At 42.1% G+C, this 16,701-nt stretch overlaps 1 protein-coding gene across 1 annotated transcript in view; it reads right to left on the minus strand.

Moving 5' to 3' along the window:
• The window catches only part of PPP1R9A (protein phosphatase 1 regulatory subunit 9A), a 397,958-nt gene extending 382,043 nt beyond the window's left edge, over positions 1-15,915 (minus strand). The window contains 3 exon segments of the mRNA XM_033931097.1: positions 11,674-12,990; positions 12,992-13,279; positions 15,741-15,915. Coding sequence (XP_033786988.1) covers positions 11,674-12,990; positions 12,992-13,051 — 1,377 coding nt within the window. The 5' untranslated portion in view covers positions 13,052-13,279; positions 15,741-15,915.
• Positions 15,916-16,701: the final 786 nt, after the last annotated feature.

A 16,701-nucleotide genomic window follows, 5' to 3' on the forward strand; every position in this document is an offset into this window, starting at 1 on the left:
TTTATTCCCTCAAAGAAATACAGTAAGTTCGTGAGGCACGATCTTCCCTTGCAGAAGCCGTGCTGGCTCGCCTTCAGTTGTCCATTGCCTTCTATGTATTCGCAGATTGCGTCCTTGATTAGTGCTTCCATCATCTTTCCCGGAACCGAGGTCAAGCTCACCGGCCTGTAGTTTCCCGGGTCACCCCTTGATCCCTTCTTAAAGATGGGCGTGACATTGGCTATTTTCCAGTCTTCTGGGATCTCCCAGTTTTTAAGGATAGGTTACATATTTGGCTTAGTGTATCTGCTATTTCGTTTCTCAGTTCTTTTAATACCCTTTGGTGGATGCCGTCCGGACCTGGTGATTTGTCGCTCTTTAGTCTCCTCTTAATCAGTCTGAACTCATAAACCTTCCTCTTTCTAAATGTTCAAGATTTAACCTACCTACTCTTCAGGATCTACAGAGAACTTTGAATACACTAAACATAAAAGGTTCCAAATCAGAGACTATTCCACCACTCTTTCTGAAATGCGTTTTTTCATTTTTTGGTCCAGACATTTTAAATTTGATTTGCACTAGTTCAACTACAGGAACATTTCCAAAACATGGAAAGAAGCAATCATCCACCCAATAATTAAAGACTACAAAATTAGTGCACATGAAATTTCAAATTATCGACCCATTTCAAATACCCCTTTTTGGGCAAAGCTTACAGAGAAAATTGTCTTTCGCCAAATCTCAGATTTTGTTGAACAAACAAATGTACTACATCCAAATCAAACAGGATTCTGCCAATATCACTCCACAGAACTTTCACATATTGGGATGACTACTAAAATTCTTTATCACCATCAGTCTGTTTTGCTCATTTCCTTAGACCTATCATTTGCATTTGATACGATTGATCACAAGCTGGCACGTCTGTGTGAAATTGGAATCACAGACCAGGTCTTGGACTGGTTCTCATCTTTTTTTACCGATCGGTCCTCCAAGGTAGTTTTCAATACATCGTCAGATCCATTTACAACTGACTATGGTATCCCACAGGGTTCAATTTTATCTCCCCTACTCTTTAATATTTTCCTAGCACCCCTTTTAACTTTAGGGCAATCTATTGGTTTCACAATGTTCGCTTATGCGGATGATGTGCAATTAGTTCATCCGATAGACTTAAACTGGCTAGATTTACATATGCTTTCTTTGAACATCGAAAAGTCCAAATTAATGATCTTTCCCAACAAGGATGGACTTTCTCTGCAAACTCCTCTTACATTTAAAACTCAATCTCTTAAAGTTGTGCCCTCTTTAAAACTACTCGGAATCACTTTCGATAGTAAACGCAATTATCATCTCCATATCAGTACAGTGGTCCAGCGCTGCTTTTACTGGCTACGCATGATTAGTTCCATATCCAAATTGTTAGAGCCCGTTTCTCTGAATATTTTGATCCATTCTCTCGTGATTTCCTGCATTGATTATTGTAATGCTCTCTACAAAGACATAACTAAAAAAGAAATAAGACTTCAGATAATACAGAACACTGTAGTAAAGATTATATTTAATGCAAAGAAGTTTGACCATGTCACCCCTTCCTACATAAAGCTCATTAGTTACCAGTAGAACACAGAATTACTTATAAAATTATTTTACTAACTTTTAAAACTAGACAAAATAACCAACCCAAATTTATTAATAATCTTCTTATCCCCTATAGTCCTTCTAAGACTCTAAGATCGTCTGCCAAAAATCTTTCTATCCCGTCTCTGAAGTATATCAACACAATGAGGTCTACCATTTTCTCTGTTAGCACTCCCTCTCTTTGGAATAATATTCCGTCCCATTTACAGGAAGAATCAATTCTTAATAATTTTAAAACAAAGTTAAAAACATTTCTTTTTCTTGACACCTTCGAGACCTAAATGTCCTTTTCAGGGCTACATAGCTTGATTTTATTTTTAGCCACCCTTCCTTTTGTTTTGTTCCCTATATGTTTTCTCTCTACTTGATTATTGTAGTTCTTGCCCTTTTCCCTTTTGTTCCCATTTGTCTTTGTTTTTAAATATTTTGAATAATTATTGTTTTTAATGATGTTCTGTCATCTTAAATATATATATTTTTTTAGTCAATGCATGTTTTTATGACTTTGTACACCGCCTAGACGGTTGATTGGGCAGTATAAGAAATTTTAAATAAACTTGAAACTTGATGATCATTGTGGCTGTCTAGGTTGTGCCATTTCTAAATAATTAACTCCAGATCTTAATTTTATATTGAGTGAAGGAATACATTCTCAGATTTGTTCTAAAATGGACCCTTTAGAAAATTTATTGTGTGTCCCCCTAGTCCTTGTACTTTGGGAACGAGTAAACAAGTGACTCACTTCTACCCATTCCACTCCACTCATTATTTTATAGATCTTTATCATACCTTTCCTCAGCTATCTCTTCTCCAAGCTGAATAGCCCTAATCTCATTAGAATTTCCTCACATGAGAGTTGTTCTAACCCCTTTATCATTTTGGTCACCCTTCTCCCTACCTTTTCTAATTCAGCTATATCTCTTTTGAGAGGAGTAGCCTAATCATTAGTGCAGTGGACTGAGATTCTGGGCGTCACTCCTCCATTGCTTCAGGTACAAAACTTAGATTGTGAGTCCACTAGGGACAGAGAAAGGACCTGCATATAATGTACATAGTGCTATGTATTTCTAGTAACACTATAGAAGCGATAAGTAGTGGTAGTCAGGCAGGATTAATTCTTCGGTGGGCCCCCTAGGCCCAATGTACCATGACCATGCCCCTTGAAGCAAACTTCCGGCCCTGGCCCTGCCCACACTTCTATTTATTTATTTACCTTCTTCCTTGTTTACTTTGTTTATTCCACTTGATTTATTTTTTTCTCTTCATTTTAGAGCACGAGATTCAGCCCCAAGCTGAAAGAGAATCTCATGCTGCAAGGGCTGAGAGAGGGAGAATTTCTCCCCCTCTCAGCCCCAAATAGCATGAGATTCTTCCTAGGCCTGGTGTGGGGCCAGTTTCTGAATTTGAAAGCCGGAGAATTTTATGTACATTTGCCAGCCACTTCAACTGTCTTCGGTCCGGTAGTATTGCCTCTGTCCAACACAGGGATCTCAAAGTCCCTCCTTGAAGACTGCAATCCAGTTGGGTTTTCAAGATTTCCCCAATGAATATGCATGAGATCTATGTGCATGCACTGCTTTCAATGCATATTCATTGGGGAAGTCCTGAAAACCCGACTGGATTGCGGCCTTCAAGGAGGGATTTTGAGATCCCTCCAACACATGTGCACCCCCCAACTGGCTCAGCCTGATCCAGAATAAATTTCAAGTCCAATGAAGCAAAGAGGAAGGGAGAACTGCAAGTTAGAGTTTATAAAGAGTTGCTGCAAGCCTGCATCAGGGGGCAGGGCTAGAAGTCACCCTTATCCCAATCGCTAGTTGCCACACGCAAGTGCCTGACGAATGGTGAGTGCAACCTCCCAGTCCTGCCCACTGATCAGCGTGACAGGATTCTGAGGGACACAGGCACAAGGAAGAATAATTCAGACAGGACTCCGGTGCAGAGAGATTCATCAAAGCAGCACACCAGGTCTTCCTGAACTCTTCGGACCTGGGGCATGCGCCTACTTGGTCTACTCTTTAATCCTGCCCTGGTAATAGTAGTAGTAGCTATGACCAGAAGTGCATACAGTATTTGAAATGATACTATAGCTACAATAATGCCCCTGTGTCACTGAGCTTTGGAATAACCTTCATGCCCTGCTGCGGAATCTGGGCTCTTTCCAATTATTCTGAAAGCATCTGTAAACCTGGCTTTTCTCAAAAATGTAAAGCTCACTACTCTCTTTATAACCACTAATTCTTATTATGTTTTCCCCTCATTAATTAAAGTACCTGTAAACTGTGCCGAGCTCTATCTTTATGGAGAGGATGCAGTATATAAACTTAAGGTTTAGTTTAGATAAGTCATGTGTCTATCAAGTTTGCCCAGCAAGATGGTGCAATTTTTGCCCATACTTTTTGGCAGAATAGCTCAAGGTTTTTCAAATTGGTAGAGTATCCTCTGGAGACTTCATTCTACACATCTTACCACAGATTTTATACTGAATCCAGATATGGGCTTTGAGCCTCTTAGGGATATTCAGAAAGTACTTTTGGTCACCTACAGAGGGCAAACAGCACCTATTTGCAGGCTAATTTACAACTGCACAAAGGCGCTTTTCTGTATAAGGTGAATCTTGTCCCTAATACCAGGAATATGGTAGATACACCATCGATCTTCCACTCAGTCTTCACAAGTTCCCCTATCTTTGCTGCTATGAAGCAAGCCATATAATAATGCTGCTACTGCGATGCCTTACTGTAGAAATGCTATTAGAAGAATATGTTGTGCTTGCATGACATCAAAAATATCACCTGGAATTGAGACCAATAAGTTCCACTTTGGCCTCATCAAGACAAAACCTTCTTCCTTATGTATGCTGCATTCCCTAAATGTTTCTTTACAAACAGCATGTGGCATATCACTTGATTTTCAGCAGTGGTTTCTTTCTTGTCACCATTGAATACAGACTATGAGTGCAGAATAATCTTGAAGAATAATCTTGAAGAATAATCTTGAAACTTAAGAGTCAACTTTTTTTCTCCCCCAGTCTCAGCCAGAGACCTTTGTAGTTCTTCCTCAACAGTTTCCTTAAACTACAGCTATTGATTTTGGAGGGGCAACCTAATCGAGACAATGTTTCAGTGGTGCTAAACTGTTCCCCATTACTGTAACATCGCCTATTTAGCAGTTTCCCAAAAGAATATGCGACGATTACAACTTATACAAAATGCAGCGGTCAAACTGATTTTCGGACTGAGGAAGTCTGACCACGTGACACCTTACTACCGACAGCTGCATTGTCTACCGATGGAGGCACGCGTAAACTTTAAGTTCGCCTGTTTCTGCTTTAAAGCACTATATGGTCTAGCCCACAAATACATAACTGACCTTTTTTCCTTCTCAGCCAACAGACATAAGAGAAGCACGCACTTGAACTTTGTTTCCCCCCCAGTCAGAGGATGTAAGCTCAAAAGACACCATCAATACCTTCTCTCACACCAAGCAGCATTACGGGGTAAAGATCTAGAACAATTGCTCACGCCTTCCACTTATGGAGAATTCAGGAAACGCCTAAAAACATATCTGTTCCTGAAGTATCTAGACAGCTGACCCGTTCAATTCTTTCTCTTCAATAACAATTCCCTTAAACTGTTAACTACTATCTTTCACCTCGGTTAAGTTCATTCAATTTGTACCATCTTTTAATCTTTGTAAACCGCATAGAACTTCACAATCCTGCAGTATATAAAAAAACTGTTATTATTATTATTATTATTATTAATGGTGGACCTGACAGTGCCCCAAGAAATACAATGAAATTCTTTTATAGCCTTTCCCCAATTTGTGCATATGAACAGCTTGATCCTACACTTCTGTTGACAGCTCTGTATTTGGCATGTTTAGACCTTTGCTTCAAATTCACTTCATATAACAGAAACATGACTCTTCATTTAAGCATATTTAGATCAGCTCAGCTGCTGTGGTTAGATTAAAATGGGCAATTTTTGGAAATGGAGCTAATTTGAATTTTCTATGATAAAAGAAGTAAAGACGTAATCAAGCCTTTCATGGTTTGTAATTCTTAATTACTTTTTCAATATTTCTATAATTGTTCTTTCACATTTAAAATATAATATACACTTCCCCCTCCCCATTCGCGATTTCCACACTCGCGGTTTCACAAATTTGTGATTTTTTTTTAGGGGGGAACCCCATAGTTTATCACGATCCCGCCTCTCTCCCGCCTTCCTCCCGGCATCCCGGCCCTACCTGGTAGTCTAGCAGGCTTTCGGGGCAGGAGCGATCTTCCTACGCTCCTCCCCCATGTAGAACGCCAATAGGAAATAGCTGCCGTGAGCTCCTGCCGTAGTCTATTTCTGGGCAAGAATCCAAAGCACTACCCAGTACTGTGCTTGGGTTCCAACTGCCAAAATCTCCATCAAAACCTACTCCAGCCCATCTATACCCTCCCAGTCATTGAAGCCCTCCCCAGCCCATCCTCCCCCAAACAGCCATATACAAACACAGACCGTGCAAGTCTGCCCAGTATTGGCCTTAGTTCAATATTTAATATTATTTTCTGATTCTAGATCCTCTGTGTTCATCCCATGCTTCTTTGAGCTTCGTCACCGTTTTCCTCTCCATCACCTCGAAACCTTAAAAGCTAGAGCCGGCCGGACCAGAGCTCCGCGAGGCCCTAGCCAAGCTCTTTCCCATCCGCTTCGGCATCTCAAATCGAGAGATAATTTTCTAAGTGGAGTTTCCAATAAGAAGGGCTTTCTGGTGCATGTAGCTCAGACAGGTCAGTCCGCAGCCATCTTGGATCTCCATCTATTTAATTTTTTTTACTTCAATTGCTTGCTAGAAGATTATATATTTTGCATTTTGTTTTGACTAAGTTCTATCTAATATCAGCAAGTTCTATTTTTATTAGCAGACCCATATTAATTGAAGATAAAACATATAAAATAAAAAGATTACAAAAATAAAATTGAAGCAATAAAAGAAGAATGTAACAAGAATTAAAAAAATTTTACTGAGGTTTTTTGACCATTGATAATACTCTCCAACTCCGTTTGAGTTGTTCTGTGTGATTGACAGGCACTGGGGTTTTTGAGGTCTTTTTCCTCTCTTGTCCATATATCACGTCGTAGTGCAAGAGTGAGGTGTTCCTATTAGTTTTCTCTATGAAGTAATGAACACACAATTAGGTCCCAGATCAGTCATCTCCTATATCAGTATGTGTAACCACTGTCCAAATATCCTGAAAAGTAACAGACTAGAACATAAGAATAGCCTTACTGGGTCAGACCAATGGTCCATCAAGCCCAGTAGCCCGTTCTCACGCTGGCCAATCCAGGTCACTAGTACCTGGCCAAAACCCAAGGACATCCAGGGCAAGCAGAGGCTTCCCCCATATCTTAATAAAAGACTATGGACTTTTCCTCCAGGAATTTGTCCAAACCTTTCTTAAAACCAGCTATGCTATCCACTTTTACCACAACCTCTGGCAACACGTTCCAGATCTTAACTATTCTGAGTGAAAAAATATTTCCTCCTATTGGTTTTAAAAGTATTTCCCTGCAGTTTGATCGAGTGTCCCCTAGTCTTTGTAATTTTTGACAGAGTGAAAAATCAATCCACTTGTACCCATTCTACTCCACTCAGTAGTTCTGGTTCTATCAAGGGCAAATCTCCCCCCTCCCCCTCCTTCAGTGACCAAAAATGTCACATATTTGAGCATAGGTACAGCAGTATCCAGGAACCATTGATACACGGGGAAGTTTGACTGTTCTCACAAGGCCTCCCCAACATTGTTGGTGAATTTTGGTGCTTTCAGAGAAAGGTGACACCCCAGAGTGACGTCGGTTCTGAATGACCTGTAACAGCACAAAAGGCAGCGAATTCTGTGGCACACAGCCAAAGGGGCATGACTAAAGGGCACACCCTGCCCCTTGGGAGCAACGAGGAGTATTGAGCAGAATTTGTTAGTGTTTTCTTTGAATTTCCTGGTGCCCACCATAGAGAGGAAGCGTAAGGCCCAACCTAAGGCTGCAGTAATAGTGAGTACCTCTATTAGAGGACCAATGGACAAACATATGCCTCTAGTATCTACAGTAGTTCAGCTGCACGGGCTATTTCTCCCTCCTCAGAGCTCATCAGAGAGAACACCAACACCGATGCCTAGTACCTCCTACCTTTTTGCAGCATCTGGAACTGTCATTGACTTGGTAGCAAAATTATTTTCTGATAAGGCATGCCTGGGGTTGAAAACTATGGTATACATTGGTGAAGATATTTTCATGGATTTTACAATCTGTAAATTATCACCAAAATGAGTTAATGTAAGCAGAAAACTTAGGCAGTCCAACAGTAGTTCTATTTTACAATGTATTTCCCTCCACACTAAGATACACAGCACTTGCAATCATAGCATACGATACAAATGTGGTATAAAATAAACTCAGTTTTGATCCTGATCCATCCTTGCCATTTTGGGGATTCAGACTGTAAATGTCTATGGAGCACTGACCCTACATCCCAAATACTGGAGTTGCCATCAAAGCCCAATCCAGTCCATCCTCATGTCTTACCATATATGGAACACTGACAGGGGGGCTTCAGTGGTGGGGGCTGGGGCCTGTTACAGTCTAAGTCCACTTAAACTCATCCCAACCCACCCTGCTCTATATGGGACACAAACCACAGAAGTCTGACACTGGTCTCACTCCCCCACTGCTGAAGTTGTCATCTAAGCACCACTCCTGCTCATTATAAATGAAATGATAGCTGTTGATGAGTTGTTTTTCATACTATCCTCTTTCTTTGTATCTATTCCATGTATTTTTTTAATTCTGTCACTGTTTTTGTCTCTACCATCTCCACCAAGAAGGCATTCCAGGCATCCACTACCTTCTCCATGAAAAAATATTTCTTGACATTACTCCTAACTCTACCATCCTGCAAACCCAATTTATGTCCTCTAGTTTTATTATTTCTCTGTCTCTGGAAAAGATTTGTTTGCAGATTAATACCTTTCAAGCATGACACTGTAATTTGTCAACTCATACAGAACACATCTACAAGTAGCAAGGCCAGCAAGACATTAGTGGCTTTCTCATAAGACTAACAATGTGGTCCTGGTGGTTCACCGAAAGTTTTCAGATACATGTGTTTCTTAGCTTACATATTTTTTTCTCAATCACTAATTAATCACAGCTGTGCTAGAAAATAAAGGTTTGCCTCAAAAGCAGCTGAAGTGTTTTGTTGTTTTTCAAATTGAAGAAGAGCAGTTTAGGTGTCTAGCGCCACTACACTGTCACACCACATGCGGTTAATTGACAACCAAACAAATCTGCATGTGCAAATTTAGAAACTAAATTATATTCTCAGTTTCACTTAATATAAAATAATCAAAAGGTCAACAGAGATCAGTTCTCACTTAGAGGTCCTTTTACTAAGTTGCATTAAGCGCTGAGTGTTTAATGCAGCAAAAATAGCCAAATGCAGGATGCACTAATATTTTACACTTTTTTTTTTTTTTGAGGGAACATGTCGGGGTGGAGAGTGGGCATTCTTGTGTTAAACAATTAATGCATCTACATTACCAGGCCTGAACTGGTTAGCATATGGTTAACACAGGAGCACTTACCACCTTCTAAATCAGCGGTCTCAAACCCTTTGCAGGGCCACATTTTGGATTTGCAGGTACTTGGAGGGCCGCAGAAAAAATAGTTAATGTTTTATTAAAGAAATGACAACTTTGCATGAGGTAAAACTCATTATAGTTTATAAATCTTTCTTTAATTGCTTCTGATAATTTCAGCTATACGCAGCTAAAAGCAGTGCAACATGCAGAAAGTGAAGTTTAGATAGTTGTATATAGCTGAAATTATCAGAATCAAGAAAAGATTTATAAATTATAAAGAGTTTTACCTCATGCAAAATTGTGGTTTAGATTCTAAAGTATCAACTGCAAGAGACAAGATTTTGGTGTACAGTGTTCCCCCGTGAATTCACGGACTCCTAATTCGCAGCATTCTCAACTTCCTCTTCCTGTACTAAAGTCAGGCTACACCAATCAGGAGCTGCGTGTCACAGCAGCTCCTGATTGGTGTAGCCTTACTTTAGTAACAGGAAGAGGCGGTCGGAGCATACCACGAGTGATTTTCTTCACTCGCCAGTGCTCCAGCTGCCTTCTCCTGCCTTTTAACAGGCGAAAAACCATATTCGCAGTTTTTCAAAATTCCAGGAACCCCGGTGAATATCATGGGAGTACTGTAATCTTCTCGGCTTTTTTGTAGAGGGGAGAATCAATATCTGACTTGTGCCTGGAAAACTTGTTCCTTGTCCGGTGGTCATGTCCGCAACCGCCTTCAGCTCTCACCTCCTCCAGCACCGGACATAACCGCCATCTTACATCAAGCACTCACCGCCAGGAGAGGTGCCGAATTTCGCAAGAGTTCACAAGATTACGTACACACACAATGGTTACCTTACGTTCTGGAATGTTGCCCGCCTCACTGCTGTAACCTCACGCAAGCGCTTTCCTGCATCTGTATGCGATTGTTCACTCCACATCACAATCGCTTACAGACGCAGGAAAGCGCTTGCATGAGGTTAAAGCGGTGAGGCGGGCAACGTTCCAGAACATACCGAGGTCCTCAAAATAGTACCTGGCAGGCAGCATGCGGTCCATGGGCCGCGAGTTTCAGACCACTGTTCTAAATAGAAGGTAGTAAGTACTGACATGGAAACTTTTCTAAATGGCCACACCAAGCAGCCTTATGGGGTAAAGACCTAGATCAACTGCTTTCGCCCACTACCTACGGGGAATTTAGGAAGCGCCTAAAAACATACCTGTTCCTGAAATACCTAAACAATTGACCCGCTCTCCCCTCTCTCTCCCCAATAACGGTCCCCCTACCTCCTACCCTTACCCCCTCCCCCCTCCTTAGCCCACTTAAATTTCACGGTACTGTGATACATATAAACTGTTATCTTTATCATATCGTAATTTTTCGCTGTATTTTCTGAAACATGCGGCTTCTTCCAAACAGGTCCTCTCGGACATTACCCACCAAACTGTATATCTTATACTCTTGCTCAGAAAATTGTTTTTCTATATTCTTGCTTTCTTGAAGTCTCTGCTCTCTGTATTTCCTCTATCTGCATATTGTAATTCGCTGAATGTCCAGCTCTCTTGATTGTAAACCGCCTAGAAGTCGAAAGATTGTGGCGGTATAGAAGAATAAAGTTATTATTATTATTATTATCAATGCTAACATTAGTGCACAGTCATGTATTGACTAAAAGGAAAACAGTTCTTTTTAATGGCCACAGTAAAAATGACCTTACCATGCAGGAAAGACCTGGCCATTTTGTACCACAGCTTAGTAAAAGGGGCACTTAGGCCCGGATTCTAAAACCGGCGCCGTTAAAAAGATGCCGATAGGCGCTCTACCTGTGCCTAAGTTAATTGTTTTAATTGGCTATTAATGACGTGGTAATTGACCGCACTCTTAAAAACCAATTAAAAACACATGGAAAGAAAAAAGTAGGCACCACAAGGTGTCAAAACCTGGCACCAGAATCACGTCTACATAGATGCGGCGCTGAATGGGAGGGGTTGATATTTGATGCCACTAAGCGTGATTCTACGTCGAAGGTTGGCGCTGAAAATGTAGGCCTGTAAAACCCTGACCTACATTTCCGGTGCCTATCTTTGATGCAGGCCATCATTCTGAAAGCAGTACCATAATCAGGGTGGCCCGCGACCGGCGCAATTTGTTGGGGTTTTTTTTTCAGGCACCTGCCAATTACGGCACCACTTTCAGAATCCAGGCCTTAGTGCTTTGAAAATATTTCATCACTGGAACTTGAGATTTGATGATGCAATTTTGATATTCACAAAAAAAAAAAAGAATTTCATCAGGCAGGTCAGCAACAGAAGTGTACATGTCAAACCAGCATTACAAGACTTCGGTACAGGAGATATTGTGACTCACATAGAACAAATGTAAGCATAAGAAGTGACTTAATGGGAAAAAGAAGGAAAGCAATGCTTACCTTGATGGGTGCACTGCTAAACTTAATTTTTCTATGTGCTGGGACTTCTTCCTCGTCTGGCAATCCAGTAACTTCACTGTATTCCATATCTGGTTCATAATAGTTGTTTTCATCACTGTCCTCGTCGTCATCCTGCTCAGTGTCTCCCCACTCTTCACTATACCTTGATCGCACCCTATAGACACTGTAGTCAGAATGTGCATAGGTGTGCGAGGTTGAAAAGTTGCTAAAGTCTTCCCTTCCCCTTGTATCATCATAAGGGGACCCGATGACATCAGATGCTCTCTCTCTTGAGAAAGCTCCTGAATTCCCCTGTCCATCCACCATGCCACATTGATCAAAAAAGCTCTCCAAACTTTGTGGAAACTCATTTTGCTGCAAAGTCACATCCAGGTCCTGATTTACCTTGTGCTTATTGCAAGATTCATCCAGCCTGTCCTTGACAGATATGTTGGACAACTCGTGTTTGCTTGCTATAAAATTTTCATCAACGTCACTACACAGCTCGTGATCCCTCTTTTGCTCAGCTGATTTGGCATCTGGCAGAGTGCATTTAGGACTGTCCAATTTTTTAGCAGGAATATTACTCTTCTGAGTATCCTCAATACTTGAAGACGAAATCTGTTTCAGAGAAGGAGACCAAGTATTGGAAGAAGGTATATTTAGTGGATAATGGCCAGTTACAGTATAAGTTTCATTGTTGTCCGATTTTTCCAGGATTACTATATTTTGCGAGTCATTGTTTTCAAACACTGCACTGAGCTGAGTGACTGTTGGCGAAACGGCCTCCGTCCTTGAACTTAGGCTGTCGAGTGAATCTGTGCTACCTCTGTTAGACTTGGGCGCATGGCCTTCATCCGGAAGCTCATTGGATCCTCTTCTTTCTTTCCCAGGAGAATAGCGATTTGAAAGCCCTCCTTCGTGAATGCTTTGCTCAAACATCTTTCTAGTTTCTGTAAACTTGGAATATGAGGGGCCATCATGCATGGTGTCAAATCTGCTGATCCTGTCTGAAACCGCGGAGGTCAATTTGGAAACGGAGACATCTGCGTTCTCCAGGAAGTCCCTTGGCCTCACCTGTCTTTGAGGAGACGGACCTCTGGCCCTGACCCTGGAAGGCACTCTAGGGCTCTCACTGGGCTCCATACCCATCTGCATGAACAGGTTTTTAATCCGGTTGACATTGGAGCCATATTTTCTCCCCCTGTTTTGCTGAGACTGAGAAACTTCCTCCTCATCTTTTGATTTTTGTTCTCTATCTGATTTAGGTTTGTCAAAGGTACTTTTCAGTGCTTGGAATTCAGTTCTATAAGCATTTCCTGTGGGGAGAGGCACTTCGTAAGGTCGATCTTTCCCCTGAAGCCTCTGTTTTCATCATGTTTGTTTCAGCAGTGCTGCAAGTCGATGTGCATAGTGACTTGATTCACCTTGCTCTGGGTTTTAGCATCTGTATTTTATGGACAAATAAATTATTCTTGGTTACCACTAATTTCTAATGAAAGTCATAGATGATCTCCAAAATTCCACAGGAACAGCTAGATGGAACAAACCAAGCCCTACGATGGACTCCTTTCAACAACAAAAAAATTCAAGCTCTGTATTTAATCTGAAATTAAAAAAAAAAATAACATAAAATAAAGCATACTGTCATGTATTTCTTTGAATATAACTCAAATCATTGTCAAAATGAGGGAATAAGCACTCTACACTTTTGGATAACTAGGTCTCAGCAATGACAAGGCAGCAGTTCAGTTACCAACTTTCTATCTGGTGACGTACATCTGACCTAGCAAACACCTCAGAGAAGGAAGTGCAGGTACCCACTCCCTTCCCACAGTTCTAGTAATAAAGGAAACTCTGAACTCTTATTAAAGAGACTTGCATCTGCCATAAGAGATTTCATGAAAATGGCTGTAACTCTAATTCTGGTGACTGATGCTTCTCACAACCAGCGTACAAAGGAGGAAGAAGGAATGCAATATCAGATTATCTAGCGCCCTCCCCCCCCCCGCCCGCCCGCCAGTGTCACCGTTAGCCAGCAAGATTTTATATCTAAATGCAACAAATGTACTTTAAGGTAACATCCAAATCCGAACACCTCATTCTGATTTTTAGAAGCAGACGAGATACGCGGCCTTTTAACATAATCTTGACTGAAATCACTCCAAAGGAAAACGGAAAGACTTGCAACTGCAGCTCAAAGTAGTACCACGATCTTAAACTTACTGCTGCTTCTCGGTGCGTGCTCCGGCACAAGGAACAGGCGTACCATAAATAATCCAAATCCCAAGAGACAGAGCCACGCAACGGACGTCTTATTAGTTACATTGATCCCTCTACTCTCAAGGCCTTAGTTTGTACCGTGGTCATTCTGTTCGATCTGGCTTAAAGCCATACATGCAGCATGCGAGGAAACTGCCGCATGGTGTTTGTTCATCAGCTTGTATCTTCTTTTTTTTTTTGTAAATCTTTATTGTCATTTCCAAACTTTTATAATGTATACAATTGAAGAATCAGAAAAACTATATGAAAATACATTCTTATCATCGCAATTATTATATTAAACAATTTTCCACCCCTTCTTATCCTAGTTATAAGCAATAATATTATATCTTATGCTATCAATATAATAAAAAAAAATTAATTTTACTCTTCCAAATAAATATTCTACCCCCACCCCCACCCTCCCTGGATATGTTTCTGATCTCAGAGCCATGTAGACGCTCCGGGGGGGGGGGGGGGGAGGGAAATTCTGCTACTACAAAACATGATCGCGGAGCAATGCGAATCCCTGAGCAAACTACACGGTTGTATGAATCGGTGGTCTAACAGGAACCAGGTCCCAGACGCTACCTCAATGCCGAGCGGCGACTGTAGCAGGTTGAAGCAGCTGCTGGGGGGAGGGACATTTCACTCGCATCACCGACCTGAAAAATAACTCCGTATGCAAAGGGGGGGGGGGGAGACCAGCCAGAGCAAAGGTCGCTGCACCAGCTTCAGGTTCAACAGAATCGGGTCATGGGCAAAAAAAAAAAAAAGCAACAAATTGTCCCCCCAGGTTCAGCCTCTGCACAGCAGCAAAGCAGAGCAAAAAAAAAAAAAACCCGACGTGGTCTGCGCTCCTTACCCTGTCCCTGCCCCCTTTTCTGCCGGCAGTGGCTGTGGTCCAGCTCTATGCCCTCCCCCACCCCCAAGTGGCTGCTCCGGACCCCCCAAGAAGAGAAAGACTGCAGTGATTTTTTGGGGGGAGGAGGGGAGAATCGCGCGGTCAGAGCCCGCTTTGCGGCTGCAGAGCGCCGAGAAATAGCAGCACGCGAGGCTCGTGGGGCGGAAGCGGGACGGGCCGTGCACCGGTCACAGCAGGGGCAGCAGGTTAGTGCGGCAGCCCCGGGCCCAGAGACTTCGATTTAGCGCGCGAGCAATGTTTTCTCCGAGGTGCGGGCACGTGACGAACGGCTGTGCATTTCCTCCACTGGCCCAAACCGAGCCTGCCGTCGGGGTTTCCGCGTGTCCCCCCCGGGGCACAGCGCCGATTCTGCCGCACGTTCCCTACGCTGTCAAAAGCCGCTGGCCGCGCTGCGGAGACGCTGCCTTGGAATCCCCGGCAACAGTGTATGCAGGACGGCGCGCGAGCCCCACGAAGCAGAAAACCCGCTCTCGTGCTCGATGCTCCGAGCAAGGAACAGAAGGGGAGGGGGGGGGATCGGAGAGAGGAGCAGATTTTAGGGAAAGATCTGAAAAAGGGGAGGGGGCATCAGCTTCACATGCAAATATGGTAAATCTCAGTACGGTCTTCTAAGGTACCACGTTTGCTGCTGTGAAAAACTGTCCATTGCCTCTGCTTGAAGTACCTGTAGGTAGACCGCTTTGAGTGGGGTCGTAAAACTACAAAAAGGCGGTAGACAAATCCCGTTTCCCATTGTCTATCTAGTTGGTTGGTTGCAATCTCTCCAGAATTGCAGCATAAAAAAAAGCCTCTGCTGCTAGGCTAATCTTAGGGGGAGGGGGGGGGGGGGGAGTCTTCTCACATTTGATCATGCAAATAAGTGTAAGGAAATTCAATTTACCTGAGGTCCGAGGGGGTTTGGAAGTTCAGGAAACGCCAGCCAGGTGCTGGCTGGAGGAGCGAAGAAGAAGGTTTAGTCCCGGGCAGGTACCGAGAATTGCAGGCTATGGTCTCTGCGGCCTGCCAGAACCTCAGTGAGAACGGCACTGACAGCCGCTATAGAGCTGTGCACTGCTCTGCCGATGTCGGTGGTTAATTTAAAGGGGCCGTGCTCAAATTTCTCCTGTTCCCAGATTGGGGAATGGGAACCCTTGGGGTGTCTGGTTGTAACTTAGAGGTCAAAAATACGTGAGGGAAGTGGTAAATAATGTCTGAGACCGTTTTGAGAAATAGTAGTGGAAATTTAAAGGCACAATGTTGTCCTAATTTTTTTATTTTTGTTTGAGAGTTGGGAGGTTCGAGGTTCGCCTAAAAAACTCGCCTTTTTATGGAGGTTTGGGATCCTTATATTCAGAATCTTTCACCAAAAATACGAAGTTTGGTTATCAATGATTTATTATGAAAATTAGGTTTAATTCTTTATTTTTGTCAACTTTCATCCAGGGTGAGGGATTTCATTTAGGGGAAGATAATGGGTAGGGGATGGAATTAAGGGGGATGTAGATAAGATTGAATTAATTCATATGGAAATTAAATTTGAAAGAATGATTTAAATTTGTATGAAATTTATTGTAATTTTTATTGTATTGAATGCATTTTTGTATAATCCTATTGTACTGATTATTTGATTCTTTCAATAAAAAAGCGATCTTTTGAGGTAAAATAACACTGGATCAAGTATCAAGTTTATTTTAAAAAAATTTATACCGCCTAATCAAGCCTTCTAGGCGGTGGACAAAAAACGCCAAAACAATGCACTGATTAAAATACAATATGAACAAAGACAAACCAAGGGAAATGACAATTTATAAAGATATTGACAAACCGGAACAAAAAGGGAAGAAGGGTTAGAATAACTACAA

The sequence above is a fragment of the Geotrypetes seraphini genome, chromosome 2 (assembly GCF_902459505.1).
Source record: "Geotrypetes seraphini chromosome 2, aGeoSer1.1, whole genome shotgun sequence".
Lineage (NCBI taxonomy): Eukaryota > Metazoa > Chordata > Amphibia > Gymnophiona > Dermophiidae > Geotrypetes > Geotrypetes seraphini.